This window comes from Amblyomma maculatum, chromosome 1 (genome assembly GCF_055883805.1).
Source record: "Amblyomma maculatum isolate TAMU_Amacu chromosome 1, ASM5588380v1, whole genome shotgun sequence".
NCBI classification, from domain to species: Eukaryota; Metazoa; Arthropoda; class Arachnida; order Ixodida; family Ixodidae; genus Amblyomma; species Amblyomma maculatum.
In genome coordinates this window covers 37,214,713-37,236,767 of record NC_139344.1, presented here as the reverse complement: position 1 = coordinate 37,236,767, position 22,055 = coordinate 37,214,713, and the positions used below count along the sequence as shown (strand labels likewise).

Here is a 22,055-nt window from a genome sequence, read left to right as displayed (position 1 = left end):
CCGGTAAGTGGCCACAGCCTGGAAAGGACGTCGACCGTTATCGTCTCTTCGCGGATCTAGAAAATGTAGAAAATATATTAAAAAAAAAAAAAAAAAAACTAAGGTAGCGTCCAGGCCCCGCGTTTTTTTTGCGCAAGCGACGTCGCTAGCTTACACCGCTGCTGTGCAGCTAAGCTGTCAACGCGATTAAAAGACGGCAATCGAAGTTGCTCACGCTCATCACGTCGTGACCGGCCCAGCGGCAGCGTTGCACAATGCGTCCTAAAAGTGCTCCGGCCAGGAGGAAGTGACGAAGGCACTGCACAGTCACGATGACCGTCATTCCCAATCGAAGCCTATATATACGTCCCGACTCGAAATACGGACGAGTTTTGGCGACAATCTCGTCTGCGGCTCACGTGCCGTGGAGACGTGATCCGGTCCGTTCGCGGCATTTACGGCACCCGCAGCCGTCACTGGCTTCGTTCGGCGCCCACGGCTACGCTCGGCGGCTTCTGAGGCGGCATCGACTTCGTTCGGCGGCCTCTTCACCGAGTGCCCGCACGTTCTGCACGACACCGGAGATCGCGGGGCCACCATCGGGTCCCCGCTATCTCCCCAACACCGTCCAATACCGCCTCGGAGAGGTCGGCGACATCGCGCTCCGGAAGTGTTTCAAACGCCGAGGTATTTTGGGCAAAAGAAGTCTCTCGCTACCAAGGATAAACAGCCGCAGCCCTGTGCACCAAGGTCAGTACTTCCTTGCCTGCTGTCAATGGCGGAGCGGCCGCCGTGTATGCCAGCTTTAAGTAGCTAGCACCGGGATGAGAATCAATAATGTCAATAACAGCGCACCAGTAGAACCATCATCTCGTTTTTCTAAAATTGCCTCCGAGTAGCATCCGCGTCTGGGCGAGGCCTAAAGTTCGAACATTGTCGGAAATTTTTGGACTTTGGACATCGTACGCCATAGAAAGCTACATCGAAGCTACGTGATTCACATGAGGAATTACAAGTTACCTCGATGCTTACTGGTAAACGGTTCCTCTTACAAGTCTACTGGCTGTTAGCTTCAGAAAGCAAATTACAATGAAGACTGTCTCCCTCGTGATGCTCCATGTTATCCGCTTGAAATGAACCGGAAGAAACAGACGGAAACTCAAGTGATATAAAGTACACAGGACGTACGCAGGAGCAGTCGTCCTGTGCACTTTTTCTCGTGGGTTTTGTTTAACCAGACATCGTATGTACTTTCCTTAGTCTTCATTCGTCTGTTTATATATGCTAGTTCATTTGAAGAACATGTACCAACTGGTTCAACTAACCACGCTGTTACAGCCTCTGTTATAAACGAAGAGGTTTCTCTGCTACCGTTTTGGTTATTGCCCAGTATTACATCCCATGCAACTGGTTACATTTTTTTTTTCTGCTTCTTCTGCTGCGAAAGCAAAACAACAAATTCCGTTCCAGTATGTTTCTTCCGTTTTTTTTTTTTTTTCGTGCGATACGTTAGAAAAAATGACAATTAAATTCAAAGACAGGGATACAACTGTGTGGCTTCAGTCGAATGCTGCAAAAAAATGAATTTAATCCGCGGCTATTTGGTGCATTCCCCGGAAACGCAAAAGAGCGAAGAGAGACGTCCACTGCTTCATATGATTTGGAGAAAAAGTCCAGTTCTTAGGCAAAGCTGTCTTCAGGTATACTGACTTCTGGATACGGGAATGCATATGTACAATTTTTATGCACGCCTTCCACTCTTTTGCAGACTTGCTTCACTCATCAATGACAGATGCGCTTTCTTACTCTCAACTTGAAGCAACTATTTTTATGTGATGATATTTTTGATACCCAGTTGTAAAGCACCGAAAAAAAAATACAAAGTGGTCTTGTGGACCACGTGGTTGATCTATCTCGTATACTGTTGAAGAAGCACGCGGGAGACTTGGCGGCATCTTACTTGACGTCAAAGTAAAACTAAAGGGGGGGGGGGGGGGGGGGGCAATGACTGTTTACTAAATTGCGTATGGCTTATGCCATTTCAGACGGCGTATTATAACATGACCACCAGCAAATGACGGGTAACTTGTCCGATTACGGAATCAGTTCCTTGGCATTATCATAGGACATGCATCCTGCATCTTATGCGACCACCGTATATCACATTTCACAATTTCTTTTTTCTGTTCTTAGCTGGACGCATGAAGTAGGTACACTATCCGACTATCATACTGTATGTCGTCAGTGTTGACAGCGTTACTGGCTACTTACGTAGTGTCGAGGTGCATTTTTCAGGAATCTGTACACTGAGGAAAGTTGCAGTGTTCAGTGATGCGCGACTTTGCACTTAGCCGCGCATGCAACGCTGACGCCACTCTTTATCAACAAATCAGAGAGACAGCCGAGAGGGCATGGAGGCGCATAAATCAGTAACGTTTCAGTGTGCTCCACAACATATGTCGGTGTATTAAGGAACGATGCAGCTGATGCATGATCAGCTCGTAGCTATGTCTTCACAAGAGTGCCCTCGGTAAGCAGGCCCATGCACGACGCATTCATCCCGCTAGGTTACCGCCTTGGTATAAGATCGTTAACAAATGTTTTATTCTACACCAATGCGGCGACTGCGATTTTGGCCGTCGAGCGAAACAACGCCTTTAAGCTCTTCCGTCTAACTACTGGAACCCAGGACAGGACAAGCGTCGCCGGCTTCATGAACTGCACGAGGAAACTGCATAGAGGCTCTAGAATGCTTACTTTTGCAACGTCAACCTTTCAGTAGTCCTCACGCTGTGCCGATGACTAAGTTTGTGTGCTTTTGTGTTCCGAGGTCATTTCTAAGCGAGTAGCCGTAATGTCGTTCTGAGATGCGAACTTCATCACAACACTTAAAGTCAATCGACCTTGACCGTCGCCTGTTTAGGTCGTTTTCTTTTCGCGTGTTCGCTGATTGCTGTCCTTAATTAATGTTAGTGTTTGAGACTCATGGCACTGGTTTATTTTTTAAGATACATTTAACGGTTTGCCTGCTTTCTTTCGTCTCTTTTGCGTTAGGCGTTTAACGACTTTTTGATAAGAACACGAAAACCTAATTAATAGCCGGTACTTGGCCTTCCTGCAGGCCCCCAGACGCAACGGTAAATATAAACGGTCAGCGATTGCACACACATTCCATTTTCGAAAGAGGCTAACGCCACAGCTACTGAACGAAGCAGTGGTGAACTCCAGACTGGAACGAATTTTTCTTCAACCACGAAGTGTATGTGAAAGCTGTAAAGATTTCCTTTGTAGCCGTATGACAATGCTTGGATGAATTAGAACGATTAATTACTCCGTTATTAAACATCTACTCCACCTTGGGCAATTACTCTAAAAATTATACCGAAGACGAAGCAAGGCTAGAGACAGCCGAGCGCACCGCGAAAGCAGCCTTCGGCAAAACTGCTTAGCGAAACGGGAACGTCATACCTGCAACTATCTCTTTTCGGTTCAAGAGCAAAGGTGATCGTTGTATATATAATTTCACCTCGGAATCTTGACAGACACCACTTTCAAAGTCGGGCAGCTACGAAGGCCTCGCTATGGGCCTCTTTCATTGTGCTAGCTCACAGCTCACGCGTACGGCCGATTTGTAAACAGCGAAAAGATGCGCAGCTGACGACAGGTACTCGTGATATCTTGACAAGGCCAGATGTAACGAACGTTTGTGGGTCTTCGCCGAGAGGAGTAGCCGGAGCCTAGCGATTCAAAGGCGATACGGTATGTCCTACATCCCGTGCGCGCACGCGCACATCCGCAGGCCTCAACTTCGGCACGATGCCGGCAGGCAGGTGACAACCCGGCGTTTCGGCAGCGCAGCAATTCATCTCGGGACTGCATGCTGACGGCACCGATCAACCTCCCAGGCACCCAACGCCCGTTGGAGGCTTGGCCGTGACCGCGAAAGCCATCACGTGGCGCCAAAGAGACTCCGTTCCCGTTCTGTGGTCGGCGAGCGCGCATCGCGGTCGCAGTGGTGACAAGTCGATGATTACGGCTCGCAGGCAACGGCCGCCGTGGGCAGCCAACGGGCACGCTCGGATGAGCGCACTCGCTCAGAGGGCGTCTCTTTTTCCGCTCCGGAGCGGCGAGCTGCGTTACTTTGCCTTATACATCTGTCACTCGCGCTCCCTGCAAATTATCTTCGGTTCTTGAGGCGGTTGAGTGGCAACTGCAGTGTAGGAGGACGACTTCCGGTGAGGCAAAAGTTGTTGCTTCTCCATGGTAGTCGATGAATAGCTCTCGGAGGAACGAACGAAGAGCGCTTGAAGATGGAGGCGTTAAATCCATCCAAAGGAAGTGGCTGTCATAAAAGCGGACGGAAGCGAGAGTAGTGTTATTAACTTCATGAAGAATCGCCTTTGCAAAAGCATCGAGTAACCGGCCCTCCTGAAGCCACTTTTCGCCTTTGTCAGCCGTTGATTCCTGCAACCTGATAACGGACACTTCTGCTGGTTAAACAATTGGCGTAACTCAACTAATGCTAACGGGATAACACCCAGAAATGCGTAGATAAGTCATCTGTGTGGATAGAGCGGCAGAAATATCATCTGTGCTGTTATTCACAAAAGCCCTGCCACGGTGTGTCCATTGCTATAACTGGCTAAATTTAGAGAGCGCAACCGCCGTGGTGGCTGAGTCTCTATACCTCACTCTCTGGTACAGATAAAGAGCTCCCGGTATCGACACCGGCAGCGGCGACTTTGCTGTACAGAAGGCGAAGCGCAAGTATTTCATGTGCTGCATGCTATTTCAGTGCACTTAACACAGTCCCAGGAAAGTTTGGAGGCCTTTTCAAGGACATGTCTATGATCCCACATGTGGCGCGAAAAATCCGATTTTTGCTTGCTTTCGTTTTTTTCTCAGTTCTGTGGAACTGTTCGATCGTATTTAAGTATCAATGGTCGCGACCGCAGCGGTGACCTATAGAGCTATGAGAGAATCCGCCGCGCATGCGGGAGGTGTGGGGTTCAATGCAATGTGCCACCGGTGATGTAGTGGATACAGTCAGCTTTCCCCTCGCCATGGTGCTCGCCTTCTATAGGTGAACTTCTTGGGAAATGGGTATCTGACCCCACCTTGCGTACATGAAAACTCTTGAGCCAGAAACTGCACTCGCGCCATGAGAATTCATCATCATCACCAGTAACGATCGAAGAATTCGGTTTCTGTTCGCTAGTGTGCAGCTATTTATCGCGCAAATTACACACTGGAATGGCGGATGCACGGACAGTTCTTCGAGGAAGCGCTTCGCGGTAATATATGCACTGTCAATGAACTTTATTTCTTAGAAAAGTGTGATCCGTGAGGTATGCGTATCGGAGCCATAACGGTTTTTTTTTTTTTTTCCAAGCACATCTTAAAACGTATGCTACGCGCATGTGTGATGCAGTCTACTGAATCTGCGAGCTAGCACTATTAAACTTTTCTGAAAATTCTTGTTGATGACCAGTTATCCGCTATAGCGGCGTTCCGCACACACTCCGCGTCACTTTTTTTTTTTCCCCACTCTTAGCAATCTACCATCGACGTGCTCTTCCCAGCAGGTTCTGAAACAGAGGCTTCCGCTGTCTAGTAAAACGGTCTCATTTCCACTCAAGCCTTGCGCGCCACCCAGGCGTGTATACAGCTTCAGCCGGCGCTTCCACCGTTCCGATATTCTCAGACAATGACGGCCATCGGTGACCCAGATTTCCCGCAGAAGTGCACTCTGCTCGTGCAGCCGAGCCCCCGGTGTGTTTATACCCAAAAACGATGCGGACTGGAGGCCACGCGTTAACTCTGCGAAGATCTTTGCCGCGCACAAATCGTGGCCGGCGCCGCGCCCGCGCTTAAATATAGCCGACCTAACCATCGACGCCGCGTGCTCCGGCTCGCCGCGTTTACTCAACACCCCCTTTGCTGCCGGGCGAGACGACGAGGGGCGCACGTATGAGCCTCCGGAACAATCCGCGCCTGACGACGGCCTTCGGGAACGAAATAAAGCCCCGAGAGGGCCACGAGTGGAACCCGAAAGCGCACGGCGAGAATAAGGAGCCAAAAAAGCGCGCGATTGGGCCAGATAAGCAGACTGGAACACGTCTCAGGCGAGCAAGTTTTCCTGCCGGCAGAGGAAGTTGCCTTCGCCTCCTCATGCAGGCAGGGTGCTTCCGAGGCGCGCCGGTCGCGTGTGTCGGGCTCCGAAATTTTACTGCACGGCCCATCTCGCCGCGGGCCGGCTTTCCTGGTTATCGACCGACGGCGAGAAGGTTAATGAGCTGCGCCGGGCGTTTATCACGCTACGCGGCGGCTGAGCGCTTCGCAACTGAGCCGCGATGCGCGTATCACTTCGTCTCAATGCAGCCTGCTTCCGAACTACAGCTTTGTTGCGATATATAGTCACAAGCTCGCCTGTCGACTCAATCTTGCTTCGCATTGACTCGCGTGCTGCAATTTTGAGGGGGAAGCAAAACAAAAAGAAAAGAAAAATCGGCAGTCTGCACTGCAGGCGGCACCATCCTGTCTGCGGACACGATTTATACCACGGCATCAATAGCAGCGGAAAAAGGCGACTGTCCTTGACACTAGCTTTTTTTTTTTTCCTGCTTTTAATAGTATATGCACTGCAACTGATTAATTTCTTAACGTTTAGTAGCAAACATTCCACATCACTGCTGTGCACATTCCTGAAACATATTGGCAAGCAGCTGCACTTCCTATACCAGCTCAGACTTGTTGAATGTCTGAAAAAGTTTGTGGCTCTTCTGAAGCAAAGATTGCAAAACATCACCCTTGCACTGCTGTGCGAAATAATGTAGTATTCCTGTGAATTATCTCTGCACTTTCATGATCGCTTTTGCATGTGCCATTCTAGCATTAACATATTCTTCATTAAATGAAAGATAAACAGTTATGCGCTCAAGTAATAATGTTACTGACTCGGTCGATAGGAAAGTAGGAAGTGCATACTCACTGCGCAGTAGCGCGCTGCTATCCCGTGTCCAGTGTGCTTCACATTGGTCGTGCAATAGCGCCCGTCACGTCACGTGACGGGCTCCCTTGCTTCACGTCACGTGACGTGAAGCTCCCTTACTCAATCTCATCGCCACGGAACCTGTACTATACGCACAAAGTTCCTCTATAGGGAACCTGCACTGCATAGGTTGCCCCGCAGCGTGCCTCAAAAATGCTGCTGTTAGCCGCTTGGTTCGCGATAAACGACAGAGCATGTTCAGCCCCATTATAGATACGCGTGTGACAGATAACGTCCTTGCCCAAGCGCTCTCGATGTAGACCAGTCATCTGACACACGCCGCAAGCAAAGCTTCGACAGAGCGTGCAATTTGATTACTGTAAGCTCATTCAGGTGGCGTGTGAACGCCCTAAAACGCCGCCTCAGAAGTATTTGCTCTTTTCGCTAGAATATGTATTATGGCGCTGCGATCGACTCAGCAAACTTCACTGCAGGTTGCCTATTGTGTTAGCTTGGGGACTGTCACTCTGACAACTGCCACTGTTGTTTGGAAGAGCTTATTCGAGGTTAATCGCATCGTAGGTATGGCTTAATTTAGTTAGGAACACCCCAAAAGTTGTTGCACGTGACGGCCGTCTCAAGAATAAGGAGAAATGGGCCCAACTATAACGTTGCATCCTATGCTATTGACTGTCACCTTTTGATACTTGTGGGTACTCGTGATGTCCTAGTAACTTACGAAAAGCTATAGGCCTTTTTTTTTTTTTTTTTCTCAGTTTTGTCTCCGCTAGTAGTTGTTTCTCGCCCGCGCCGATAGCACTGGCTTGGAGTTTTCGGGCTCGTGCACTGCGAGGCATCACCGTCAAAGCATGCGGAAAAAAACAAAAAACGATGGGCTCCTCGACACGCAGCCGCAGGGGCATTTGTTGGTCTTACCCGTCGTGAAGAATGGCGAGAGTCCGCGGCTATAGCGCATGCAAGCAAACGATGCAAACGAAAACCATGTATGCAGCGTCTAGACCATTAGCACCGATGGATGTACAGGTGCCCCCAAAATATTTTGGAGCACAAAATCCACGAAGTTGAATTGCCTGACAGTCCAAACGTGCAACTGCGAATTCGAGGTGCGCTCAGCACTTCCTCGCGCCATTAGCTTACTGCACGCTTCCGCAGGTGGGCACTGCCAGAAATCTTGAAAATTAAGCTTTTTTATTTATTTTATTTTTTTGCAGTGTCTATATTCCGAAAACTCTTATGGCTCACACTACATAAAAGCGCTGTCTCCACGGCTTGCCGTGCGGTGCGGTTCTTTAGATGCCGTTTAAATTACTGCTTACCAAGGTCGCCCATGAGCTGAAGCAGCAAACTGTCTCTTGTGCTATCGCGGGCTTTAGATTCGTCTCGAAACCGCAATGGTGGCGTATCGTCCCAATATTGAAGGGTTTCTCCTTTTAATTATTTTCTATTACTTTTGGGCAGCCTCACCATAACATATGTACTCAACACGGTGCTATGGTGCGGTCAGTCTAGGTCGTGTGACCTGTCTCGTTGCCTTATATTCGTGGAAGTTTCATGAGTGAAGTTTCTTGCGTGGTTTCGTATTTATTCTGCTGACTGTACAACAACCAAAGTACCAATATCAGTTCTCATGCCAAGTTAGATGGTCTCTGGGGGTCATGCTTCAAAAACATCGCGCGTGATTTTTCAAGTCAGCACACGCGGTGTAATACGCATAAAATACTGACTTCAAATTGGGTTCTGTGCTAAAGTGACAGTCTGCACAGTGAGTAGGATATCTGCTCTGCGTACCACCCGTTCTTTATTTTTTCTACATGCCAAGGAACGAAGTTCGTGTACTTTATTTGATATTTGTCAAAAGAAAGTCTATTCATATAGTATTTCTCGCCCTGTTCGCCACAGTCAACGACAACGCCGATAAAAAATTTTCATGTGATTTTTTTTTTGCATCTTTGATTGCATTCTTTGCAATTAACTTTTTCAAACTTTTGCAATGCGCTGTTCCCGGTGGAAATTAAATCATTTCTTTCGCGGTGCAAAATGTCACAAGAAGCAAGCGCTGGGAAATACTGGGTGACTTTATCAATTGGTTGCCAGGTGATAGAGGCTGGATACTTGGTGGGGGAGTTGGAATCGTTTCTTATCTTCGATGCTTGAGTCTGACATGTTTAGAGCACCAAAACTATTTACAAGTTTTACCACTGTTTTATAAGAGTTTTGTGGCCCCACTTTCTCAAAGGCAGCAACATTTCTTCTGCTGGTTCGTGATCAAGAGCGTCCACTACTTTCCTCATTTGTGTCGCCAAAGTGTCCCCTTTGGAATCGCCAAAACCACTTGAAAACAATGGTCCTGATTGTACTTTCATTCCCAAGAGGCTGCCGAAGGTCTACAGCTCGCTGGGTGTGACTGAGACCACAGTCGAAATGGTACAGCGTGAAAGTTCGCTTTAGCTCGTTTGAGAACATCACTGTTGTGCTGTTGGTCCCAGTCATCATGCTTATCCTGAGAAGGCAGTGGAGGAAGTGTACACCCTCTGTAAAGACATAGAGGGAACACTCCGTATCTTGACAATGGAAGAAGCTGGTGCAGGAAATGTTTGGCTGGAGTCCTCGAACGTTCGGACTAACCGTCGTAGTTTTTGCAGTGCTTCTCTCGTTTCTGACTATAGACAGCACTCCTGTATTTACTTTGTTTTGCTTTGAAGCGAAAGCTTTACTAGCCTCACTACGCGAACATCCGGTCGCGGGCGTGTGGACTCGATGGTACCCCAACAATACGGCGTTATGGTGAGAATGCTGCGCGATAGGAGCAAAGCCGCACCGCCAATCCCAAAGTCGAAGCAATGAATGTGCGCCAAGGAACGCCACGCGACAGAATCGACGGTGTACCGCCCCAATCACAGTCGCCGGGGGAGTGTGACAGATATTGCGCCTTTTCTTTCCTCGAAACCACTGTGCGGCATGAGCCCCAGCCCTTCTATAGGAAAAGCTTTACAAGAGGCGCACTATACCGTGTGCAGCAGCAACACTTATCCTTTCGCATTTCCCCAGTGCAGACTCTGCAGTGCTCTCGGAATTTTTTTTTTAATTGCCTTAATAAAGAAAACGAGAAAATGCCGAGTTTTTGTCGATTCTTTGGCTTCACTGAGAAACATTAGTAGGACATACATGCTGTACATTCTGTTCAGATGCTACAAGGGTATACGAAGCATTTATTCAGCGCCATAATGGCGATTTATGTGAAATCTGTGTATGTCATCTGCGCGATTGCAACAATGTGCGCAAATAGAAAGCAAGGACGCCATTTTAGCCGACTTTTACGCGACTCATCATTGTTTCTGGCCTGGTTTCTCATTTCAGCAGCCGATGGAGCGGCACAGACGGAGGCCCGCGGGCTACGCTTTAACGGGCCTGGTTCTGGCCAGCGTGGGCTGCGCGGTCTCCTGGGCGCGCATCTACGACCGTTGCGAACTCGCCTTGGAGCTGCACGACCGGTTCAAGTTCCCCAAGAGGGACCTCGACAAGTGTGAGCCACATTTGTACCCATCGATCTTTTCTTTTTTTTTTTTTTTTTTTTTGTATTCGCCTGTTCCCGAATAGCCAAGACAGCGATGCACTTTACCTGTCCTGTGCACTCTCGCCTCTCCTTTCGCCTCGCGGAAGGAGATGCGCAGAGGTTGAAAGGTTAGGGTATATAAATAATTATTGACGTTGAAAGGTTGAGGTTGAGGTATATAAATGTTGAGGTTGAGGTTCGTCCGCACTGCTTGCAGAGTTGCTACGCGCAATTGTGTTAATTAATCCCTTGCCTTTCTCCGCTTTCGAAGTCTATTTCTAGCCTTGAAAGGTAGCTTCTTTTCACAATTTACGAGAATTTTTCGTAAATTACGTCTCGTGTGAAGTTGTCTTATTTTCCATGCACGAAAAAACAACGCTGTTTTTTTAGTGCATGTTTCTTTCAGTGGGCTGACAGCTCGCTCATATTCAGCTGAGGTATATGTTCTAAGGAGTTCATGAATTCGTCCGCGCAGCGAAACAGGTGCGGCGCCTGCAAAACGGGTGCAGGTAATTCTACTTCAGCTGCTGTGCCAATTCTCTTCGCAGGGCTATGTCTGGCGTATTGGGAAAGCAGGTTTGATACGAGAGCATACCACAAGGGAAAATACGACGGAAGTGGCGATCACGGAATTTTTCAGGTAGGTCTTCTAAATTACAATTTCCTATTCAGGTGTGCAATTTAGCATTAACGGTTAAAAACGGTTATTTTACTTACGCATTCCATCGTTCGTAATTACTTAAATTTACTAATGTTAGTGAGAGGTTCTTTTCTGTGTGACACTTATGTACACTGGCCACCTAACCATGCCAAGATTGTACAACGCTAGGTTGTCACATTGTATCAGTTGTCTGCTAAAAGTTCTAACGTCATTTCTGATTCAGAAGACAAATCTATTGCCTAAGCGCTGGCATCTAGCGCAGTCGGCCGTCAGAAGTCAACACTACCGACGCATGTTAAAGATAATATAAATATTGAGGTTTTGAGGCCGAGAACGCTGCCTGATCGGTTCGCGCTACGAATAACGACAACTGTGCGTCGAAATTGCAGATCAACGACAAGCACTGGTGTCAGCCCCACCAAGGACATAGCGAGAATGTCTGCCGGATGCCATGTTACTGTGAGTAAGCATGCGACTCCGCGTGTACGCGGTGCCATGACCCTTCTGCGGAGCGCTTAGCTAAAACCTTTCTTTAAACTGAAGTATGTGATAAGCCATTTCAGACTCCAATAAGGAGGGGGGAAACAACACATAGTACGATGTCGTTTCGTTTACTTCGTCAGGCGTCCAAGCGTCTCTCGACGACGTGTTGATTGAAGTGTACATTACCGTTGTAGAAATATGCAGTTATCTTGCAACAGTCCTCAAACCTGCTTAACACGGCTGCGCATGCATCAATATAGCTTATATTTTCTGTAATATATGTGCCCCTAAATTTGTCACACTCAGCTCATCTGATGCGCAGTTTCTGGTGAGGGATTTTCTTCGTTACACATACGTCTAACACAACGAACGGATAACGCGATGCTCGTACAACATGAAAGTCCGCACAGAAAGTCGCTAAACGCCTCGTTGTTTACATACAGTGATAGACAGGTGTACAAACACCGGTTTGTAACTGTCAACTCGCTAAGAAGTTGCACGAGTTCGGAGAAACATTTGGTCGTCTTACATTTACTATAGTGTCAAACAGAGCGTGTCATTAGACAAATGTGCAACTTAATTATAAAGGGAGGGATTGCAGAGCAAGGCATTTTCGTGAGTTTCAGAAATGTTCACATCTATTTACTTTTCGTACCCTTGCTACAAGTCCGCGCAGTCCGCTGAATTTGAATGCTTGCGAAAAGCTTCGACTCCCGAATTCCTAATGTACAGTATATTAGCACCAGCTGTAGATTCCCTTAAGGCACCAACTAAATGTGAGCTAAAAGTACAATTAGCAGAACTCTCAGGGAGGTTTATACCTTGGTAAAACGGGTTTAATGTCTGCAGCGAGCACTTGCCAGGCATAGGCAGTATGCATGGCGTTCCGTGAAGCTATATACGGCGGTGAAACATTTTTTTTTTTTTTTTTTTTGGGGGGGGGGACTAGTAGATATAGCCCGTTCCGCGTCTCTGCCCTTAATTACAAGCGCCTAATGTAAGGATCAAAATACAGCGTGCCTCAGCACCCGTGCCGGCCGAAGCAACCGCGGAACTTGTAACGCAGCCAAGAAAATTAGTCTTGGGCACCTCCCCGTCAAGGTAGGGAGGTAGGGTTTTTTCCCTACCTTTTTCCAAGGTAGGGAAAAAACACGCAGGAGACAAGGCAGTAGGTGACTATGGCATTGGTTCTAGGAATAGCAGGGGGGAGTTACTAGTTGAGTTTGCAGAGCGCAATAACTTACCAATCATGAATACCTTCTTCAGCAAACGGAAGAACCGGAAATGGACATGGAAAAGTCCTAACGGAGAGACTAAAAATGAAATCGACTTCATAATGTGTTCAACCCCCGCCATTATGCAAGATGTAGAGGTAATCGGGAAAGTGCGATGCAGTGACCACAGGATGGTGAGGTCCCGAATTAGCCTAAATCTGAAGAAGGAACGCAACAGATTAGTAAGAAAGAAACCCATCAACGAATTAGCGGTGAGGGGGATGGCAGAAGAGTTCAGGATCTCGCTACAGAATAGGTTTTCAGCTCTAACTGAGGATGGCGACATTACCCTAGAGGCAAGGAACAATAATTTCAGAGATGTCATTACTGAGTGCGCGGTAGAAGCAGGCGGTAGGATAGTTAGAGAGGAAACCGGCAAGCTGTCTAAGGAGACGAAAGATTTGATTAAGAAACGCCGGAGTATGAAAGCTTCCAATCCAACAGACCAGATCGAATTGGCCGAGATATCAAAGCTAATCAATAAGCGCAAGGTGGCCGATATAAGGAAGTATAACATGGAGAAAATTGAGCATGCTGTAAAGAACGGGGGGAGCCTTAAAGCGGTAAAGAAGAAATTGGGCATAGGCAAAAACAAGATGTATGCGATAAGGGACAAGGCGGGCAACGTCATCACTAATATGGAAAAGATAGTCAAAGTAGCCGAGGAGTTCTATACAGCTCTCTACAGTAGCAATAGTAGTCAGGACCGTAATGAGATTGGCGGTAGGGAAAAACAATCAGACGTTCCACCAGTGACGAAGGACGAGGTCAAGAAAGCACTAGAAACTATGAAAAGGGGGAAATCAGCTGGAGAGGATCAGATAACTACAGATTTGCTGAAGGACGGTGGGGATATCGTGCTAGAAAAACTGGCCACCCTGTATACGCAGTGCCTGGTGTCATCGACGGTACCGGAACCATGGAAGAATGCAAACATTATCCTCATTCACAAGAAAGGGGACTCTAAGGACCTTAAAAATTACAGACCAATCAGCTTACTGTCTGTTACGTATAAGGTATTTACTAAGGTAATCGCTAATAGAATCAGGACAACCTTAGACTGCAATCAAGCAAAGGATCAAGCAGGGTTTCGGAAATGGTACTCTACTATCGATCATATCCATACCATCAATCAGGTGATAGAAAAATGCTCGGAATATAACCAGCCCTTATACATAGCATTCATTGATTACGAAAAAGCATTTGACTCAGTTGAAACCTCGGCGGTGATGCAGGCATTGCGAAATCAGGGGGTAGACGAGCCGTACGTGAAAGTGCTGGAAGATATATATAGTGGCTGCACAGCAACCATAGTTCTGCATAAAGAAAGTAACAAAATTCCCATAAAGAAAGGTGTTAGGCAAGGAGACACAATCTCCCCAGTACTATTCACAGCTTGTTTAGAGGAAGTATTCAGAGACTTGGAATGGGAGCAGTTAGGGATAAGGGTAGATGGAGAATACCTCAGTAATCTGCGATTTGCTGATGACATTGCCTTGCTAAGCAACTCAGGGGATGAACTGCAAATAATGATTGATGACCTAGACAGGAAAAGTAGAAAGGTAGGCTTGAAAATCAATATGCAGAAGACTAAGGTAATGTTCAACAGCCTCGGGAAGGAACAGCAGTTTACATTAGGTAGCGAAATACTGGAAGTAGTAGGCGAATATGTCTACTTAGGACAGGTAGTAACCGCAGATCCGGACCACGAAAAGGAAATAACAAGAAGAATACGATTCGGATGGAGCGCATTTGGCAAGCACTCGCAGATTATGACTAGCAGCTTACCGGTATCGCTCAAGAGGAAAGTATACAACAGTTGCATCTTGCCTGTACTCACCTATGGGGCTGAACCGTGGAGGTTAACCAAGAGATTTCTACTTAAGTTGAGGACAGCCCAGAGGGCTATGGAACGAAAAATAGTAGGGGTAACATTAAGAGATAGAAAGCGTGCAGAGTGGGTCAGAGAAATAAGTCAAGTTACCGACATCCTAGTAGAAATTAAGAAGAAGAAATGGACATGGGCAGGACATGTAGTGCGAAGAGAGGATAACCGATGGTCGCTAAGGGTAACAAACTGGATTCCAAGGGAAGGAAAGCGTAGCAGGGGGCGGCAGAAAGTTAGGTGGGCGGATGAGATTAAGAAGTTCGCAGGGGTCAAGTGGATGCAGCTAGCTCAGAACCGGGTTAAGTGGAGAAATATAGGAGAGGCCTTCGCCCTGCAGTGGGTATAATCAGGCTGATGATGATGATGATGATGACCTCCCCGTCACCACCGCCCCCCCCCCCCCTTTTTTTTTTCTCTTTCTTTTATTTGAGATAGACACACTCGAACCTCGGCGATGGCTTTTGAAACACGGCATGAAAATCGCTCAGCTAATGGGTCAGCGCAATAAGACGTGTTGCGTGCTTCAGTTTCCCTCTGCGGAGGAAAACGAAGAGTATTCTTTTTCGATTGGTCTCTTTTCGCACTAATGGGGATTGGGCATCCGGTAAGCGCAGAAATAATTGAGATAAAACTGGATGTATTGAGGTGGTAACTATACGTGCCCTTACGGATGAAGCACTAACGCGACAAAAAGCGATTCATTTAGCGTGAATATGTAGACGCGGCGTTGAAAGTTTACAAACCAAGGGAGTCAATAAAAGTTTATACCTCCTTGCAATAGCGCACGCAAACTAAAATGTCCTGCGGAATGCATTTCTTCCGCTGTATATCGCCAGGCTGCATGCCTTTGCTGCAAGAAAATTTTAATATTAATGTGGCAGCTGTTGACTCCATCCTTACTGCTCTTATAACCATGACCATACGTGACCGTGGGCTTGACCCGAAGTCGCACATAAATACCACGCTAGAACCCACCGTAGTGCACTTACTGTACCCAATTACCCCAATAATCTCAGCAAAGGCTGCATACACAGTTTGCCCGCAGAGACGTGACCACAGTTGACATCTTACACCTATACCCAGTTACTAAAGATTGGTCGGCATCGCCGTCACGTTAGCAGTTGCTGAATTTCTCACTATTCCAATGGCTGATCGCTGATTAATTTTATTTTATTTTTACTCTATTTTTATTTTACTTTTATTGTTTCGGTTATTCGCGTAGTTTCTAAGCTTTGTCTAACTGTAAGCCGTTGGTACCGAAGGCCTTTTCTTTATTTCCACATGAAAGAGTACTCGTTTGCTCGGCTAAAGTTCCGCCACCTAAATGTCATGAATGCAAAAAGTCGTTACAGTAAATGCTGCCTGTAGAAGTAAAACAATAACGTTATTGCAGACTGGCGAAACGCAGCGATGCATGAACGATGCGACATCCAAAAATTTCAGCAAACATGTTCATGCTGGCAGTGATACGCAGAAACTCTCGCATTCACGCTCGTATTAGCCATGTGAGCGTATCATCGAGAGCATGCAGCTCTTTGCTAAATGCTCTGAATGTGCTTTTTTTTTTTTTTTCACGAAGACAGGGTTTGGGATTTATGAAGTCGTTATTTTTATTCGTGCCGTGGCCGCGTTGTAAACATTGCGCATTCATGGTGCGAAACGGTGGCTTCTGCAAACTGACTGGTCTCAGGCTTTGTACAAGATAACAACACAAATCTGGAAGCGGATTGCCGCGCAGGCGTAATCTACGTTGCTTAACCACACGCACAAGAAAAGAAAACTGTTCTATACAGAGCAGATGATGCAGCAAGACGCTAAAACCAATTCCATATTCACTCTCGTGTTAGCAATCCTGATCCGTGCGTGAGCACGGCTACCTATGCCTGTTTTCCAATTTCTGTGCTGAGTACCACTTACCAATTCGTTTTGAGTTTCGTGCAGTTAACAGAGTCATAACTTACCGCTTTTAGTAAAAAAAAAAAAATACTACTCCCTATTTTTGTTACCTGGTGCATACATTACACGGTCCATTCACTCACTTCGCAAAATTCTTTCACAAGATTTCCCCGAATTATTCAGGTCATTGATATTGACGTGAAAAAGAATGCTACTTTGCTTTTGCAGTGTTACGGGATGACAACCTTTACGACGACATCGAATGCGTCAACAAAATATTTCGGCGACATGGGTTCCATGCGTGGTGAGTAATGTCGCACATGCTCTTTTCACAATCCGTAGGTCTAACGCGTGATTTGTATATCGCTAGCTCTAGACAGCGTTATCATTTGTGCTGGTTAATAGAAGCCGGCGACTATCGAGCACTAGGGTTTCCCCAAATAATTACGAGGGTCTTTAGCGACTACAGTAATGAAAGGCGAAAGTCTGAGATGTCTCATCTTGTTTAGCATTCCTACCATCTGCAATCCCACACTTGAACGCGCGCCAAGGAACACCACGCGACAGGAGCGATGGCGTGCCATCCAAACCCACACTTGTTGTAGTGCTCTAGAATATACACCTCTCGGAGAAAGTGTGACAGATACTGCGTCTTTCCTCCAGAAGTCTCATCTTGTCTAGCGTTCGTGTGATCTGCAATCCCACACTTGAACGCGCGCCCAGGAACGCCACGCGACAGCCGCCGCATAAGCGGGACACACTTCGTCCACGACAGTATGAACCATTAAAGGCTTTCGCCTTAAAAAGACACCGATCTTTAACGTATAAATCAGGACGTTGCTGACTGCAGTCTCACTTGTAGCTTTGTACTGGCACATCGACAGTTCGGTTAGTCCTCTCGTGTACGAAAAGTTGCAAAGGCGCACTCATTTTCAACAATTAAGCGACATTTAAGCTCCAGCTTATGTGTACGACGCGATAGTGGCCTGTTGTCCTCTCTAAGTGCAGACATACTCATTTGCATGCAGTCGTAAGACACCACTTTATGCAAAAGTACGTATGACATATACATAAAGTCCTTGTTCCCTTGCCGCACAAACGTGCTTTATGTGGCCAGGTCGGTAGCGTCTCTCTCTTGCAAACCCAAGTCGTCGTTTCGACTGCCGCCAGAAACCTATAAACCTTGACATTTTCCCCAAGGCGAAATTTATTTCGTTATAAACTTCAGTCGTTTTAGTCACTTGCCCTCTACGCGTGACGTCACATTTTACTTCAGCGCTTTGGGGTCTTTGAAATTCCCGCGCGAAGTCATGTGGCTACGACGCCATGACCCAATCGGAAAATCAGGATAAACGCTGGGTGCCGACTGGGTAACGCCCCGTTTACCGCTGGTCGGCAGCCATCGCTTTAAAGCGTCAACTCAGACAACACAAGGTCGAGGGCACGAGGCCGAAATGTGATGCATAATTAAAAGTACTGCAGTTCCAAAATGCTCTGCGAAAAGCTGGTTCGTGGCCTTCTTTTTTGCAGTCGTCAATCAACTTTAAAATGCATGCATTCTTGTGCCAAAGGTGAAAGAGTGACATTTGCCATATCGTCACATGTGCGGCCGTTTGAACTCCTAGCCGCCGCAGAGGCGTCACATTGCAATTTTGTGTACTGTTTATAGAAATAAATAACATCGATATTAATACGCCTGTACTTGTCATACAACAGCATCGGGGTGTGACTGATATGACATTTACACAGTATTGCAAGCATCTGCTCCGTCGTGCATAATCGCAGGATGATGTTCAGCCACAAGTGTTCGGGAAACACGCTCGAGTTCTTCAACGGCTGCGACTTCCGTATCCGACGCGGCGACATGACCAGCTCGCCAACGGGGTTGCAGATAACAATTGAGCCGCCGCCCATACTTGAGAAGCTGAGCCAGCTAAGCAAGGGCATCTACCAGGCCGGCAGTCATCCGGTGCCAACACGCCGCGCGCCGGATCCGTCCACTGGGCCCAGCGCGGGACCACCGCCTCCGCGATGGGTACCAAAGGCAAACGCGCCGCAGAAGCTGCGGCCTGTCGCTGTACGACAACAACCGAGGCCCCCGCAGCCACCACCTAGGAAGGAAACCAATGCTGTTCTGCCTCAAAGGTAAGGGACCGCCGCGGATCTTCCGCAGGCTCTGTCTCGTAAAACTGTAGCCAGGTCGTGACGTGACTTCCGTATGTTTGACGAATTTCTTCCTAAATCCACAGGCAGCCGCCCCCGATGAAGCGGGTTCCAGCACCACCTCCGCCAAAGCCACCTCGCATTGTCCCAGTTGCCGTTGCGAGACCTCCTCGCCCTCAGGGGCCGAGGTTCCCGGCGCTGGCGAGACCTTCCCTCACGCGGGCACCGGGACCACCAAAGACAGTCGGAGGCCTGCTGGTGCCACAGGAGTCCATGGGGCACGCAATCTTCGGTGTGCCTCCACCCTTCGCTCCCACGTTACCAGGGGCGCACCACCAACAGCCACCGCCTCATCATTTTGTGGCCGTGCCTCCACAAGGGCTAGCTATGTTCGGCCTGCGCCGGGGCCCGCCTCCGCTACCCATACCTATCCACGTGCCTCCGCCGCCGAAACAGCAGCAAGTCGTCTTCAAGCGCACCAAGACGCGCAGGCTTCCTGGCGGTCTCCGGCTGCGGCCTTTCCTCGGCTTCGCCAGGTCGTCTAGGGTACGTATAGAGGCTACCGTACAGGCCTCCGTAGCCTACTTGTGTTCTGTCTCTTTTCACGTACAAAAAAGAAGCGAGACATCGTGTGCACAAGCACACGAGCTTGAGATACGTTGTCCATATGCGCTTAACACGTAAATAAAACGATTGGTTTGGTTTAACGTCCCAAAGCGATTGAGGCTATGAGGGACGCTGTAGTGCAAAGCTCTGGAAATTTCGACCATCTGGGGTTAACATCGTGCATTGACATCGTGCAGTATACACAGGATTCTTGCTTTTCGCCTCCATGGACAAGCGGCCGCCGCGCCCGCGATTGAACCCGCGTATTCGGGGTCAGTAGAGCAGTAAGCTGGTCTAGTTGATGTACGCTCATCGTATGAAAACTGATCTAAAAACACGGACAACGGATCAGCAGTCGAGAGCACTAATCACTGTGCTATTGCGGCCGGGCACTAAAATGCGTTTTCGTGCAAATATGGCACCTGACAATGGGGGCTTGTATTGCGACAGCAAAGTTTAACGCATCAGAAGTTTCCGAAGCAAAGAACCGCGTTTACCCCTGTGTTACTCGCGTCATCTCCGTTTGATGCGACGGCCATAACGTGTGACTTAAAAGTGGTGTCGTCTTTTTTTTCTCTCCACAGAGTTTCAAGAATAAGGGCAAGACATGACAGCACATGCGGCTCAGCACAACTCAGTCAAGTCCTGTTCAACGCAGCTTTTGACTCGTACAACCCAGGGAATCGCCAGACCGACAAAGTCATGCAACAAGCCCATTGAACTCTCACTTGAAGGCAGCACACAGTGCGCGCAGAGAACGGGAGCAACGTTTCGCTCACCAAACACTCCATCGCCAGTGACTGCCACGCTGCGAACGCCAGCACAAGTGACGCCAATTGCAGCATCGATGTGTCAGCGACTGGGTAGCTGTACATGTCAAGCGTGCAGGAAGCGGTCTGCTTCCACGAGGAAGCATACGACGTGCAGAGGCATTTTTGGTGCGCCATTATCGAAGCGGGGAGGCTACTCACATATTTACCATTTTTCTCAGTCTAAAAATTGTGAAGCTGCTGTGTACTTACCTGCCCGATGTCATGCCCATTAGGGAGCACGCGCGTTTCGAAGAAAATGTACCAGCTGCTGTCAGGCAGAAAATGTCAGCCTCAGTATTATACTTAAAAGGTCAGTAGGTGTCAATTACAAATGGATGGTAAACTAACTTGAAGGCATGCATATATTATCTTAATGAATATTATTTAGCATCACAAATCTTCTGAACTCGTCGCTATGGTAAATTATGAAGCGGTCAGGGAAGAGAAATGGTGAATAGTTTTTTGCTATTTGCAGCCCTAAAGCATTGTTCACAACGATAAACAAAGTGCGCAAACCATGATGCGAAGCGGCTGTCGGTGAAGTAACAGCGCGCCACTTTCTCAAGGTGAGGCCGAAGGTTAGCTTCGCTCTGTTATAGAAACCAGCCCCTAGCGATGTAAGGTACAGAACCGATACTCATTGCAAGTATTCACCATGTTCTGCAATTCCAATTGGCCAACAGCGACTAAAAAGTGCAAAAAAAAAAAAAACGCAGGGAACTTCTGGGATGCGCATGGACACACAGTAAACCCGTTAGACGGGAAACACTGATTGGGAATTTCAAATGAACAGGGGAAAAGGTGCAGCAAGCATCCCTTGGCAGTGCGCATTTCTGGAGCTCCCATGGCTCCCTCGCCGAAATGAGTGAACACTCTTCCACTGCCTGAGCGGGAAGTAAAAGGCGGCACCGGGGTTTAGTTGTCAGTTCTTGCTGCGCAGGCACCGCCATGGCAGCTCATGCCACTAATCCGCGCCTATCAGCACAGGCCTGCGCGCAAGAAAGCATAACAAAGTATTTTGAAACATTCCATAAAGTTGACGCGGTAACTGACACGACGTTTTACATTTTTCGATAAACCCAGAGCTCATCGTGTCGTCACGTAGTGGTAAAATGAAACCATTTGGACACCACCAAGACATCAGCTTCAGTAATCAAGAAGAATAGATACCTCTCTCTTACGCTCAATTTACTCACACTTTTGGCAGAAGGTAATATTACTGACATGACACCTGTTTGCCTAGCCAAACAATTTCACCCCACGCGAAGGCAATGTTTTTTTTTTTTGTTTTTTTTTATAGGAAGCATAGAACAGATAGTTTTGCAGACAAGAAACAATAAAATGCCTAGAGGAAATTAACATTTTTATGCAAGGTGCTTGCCAATAATATTGTACAGTCGTTACGAACGCGTTTGCTGTTCATAAGAAATGTTAAGGTGGCGAATGACGACTCGAGGTTCATTAAATGCAGCTTTTCGGACCGCGTAGCTGGGCGGGTAAATCGTTTTCATTGTTGTAGCAATGCCTGTACATAAGATATATATGAGTGTGTAATTTATTTTTCATTCTTGTAACTCACTTCAAGAAGGCAGAACTTCAGTCTCGATTTTCTTTTGTTCTTATGCCCGTATTTTTTTTTTTTCCTCGCCTTTGAGAGTGCCAACACGTCAACACGCGAGTCTTGTTTTTGTCGCACGTGAAAATAAAATACTTCTCACCGAGACTCTG

General features: G+C 47.5%; 1 protein-coding gene across 2 annotated transcripts; it reads left to right on the top strand.

The window, feature by feature from the left end:
* The first annotated feature begins 308 nt into the window (after positions 1 to 308).
* On the top strand, positions 309 to 21,594 carry LOC146202143 (uncharacterized). Of its 2 annotated transcripts, none has more exons than XM_084587978.1 (8): positions 309 to 729; positions 10,352 to 10,514; positions 11,093 to 11,184; positions 11,595 to 11,664; positions 16,975 to 17,050; positions 18,532 to 18,891; positions 18,996 to 19,455; positions 20,100 to 21,594. In XM_084587978.1, exons 2-8 carry the CDS (start codon positions 10,355 to 10,357, stop codon positions 20,124 to 20,126), a joined length of 1,245 nt encoding a protein of 414 aa, XP_084444104.1. In that variant the 5' UTR covers positions 309 to 729; positions 10,352 to 10,354; the 3' UTR covers positions 20,127 to 21,594. The 2 variants fall into 2 exon arrangements, with proteins under 2 accessions (XP_084444104.1, XP_084444103.1); XM_084587977.1 differs by having other exon boundaries at positions 10,349 to 10,514.
* Positions 21,595 to 22,055: the final 461 nt, after the last annotated feature.

Excerpts from the sequence above, each read along its gene's own strand:
- LOC146202143 (XM_084587978.1), top strand. The coding sequence starts at position 10,355 with ATGGAGCGGCACAGACGGAGGCCCGCGGGCTACGCTTTAACGGGCCTG. Across the intron at positions 11,185-11,594 it reads GCGATCACGGAATTTTTCAG|ATCAACGACAAGCACTGGTG; the intron begins GTAGGTCTTCTA and ends TCGAAATTGCAG. Across the intron at positions 11,665-16,974 it reads CTGCCGGATGCCATGTTACT|TGTTACGGGATGACAACCTT; the intron begins GTGAGTAAGCAT and ends TTGCTTTTGCAG.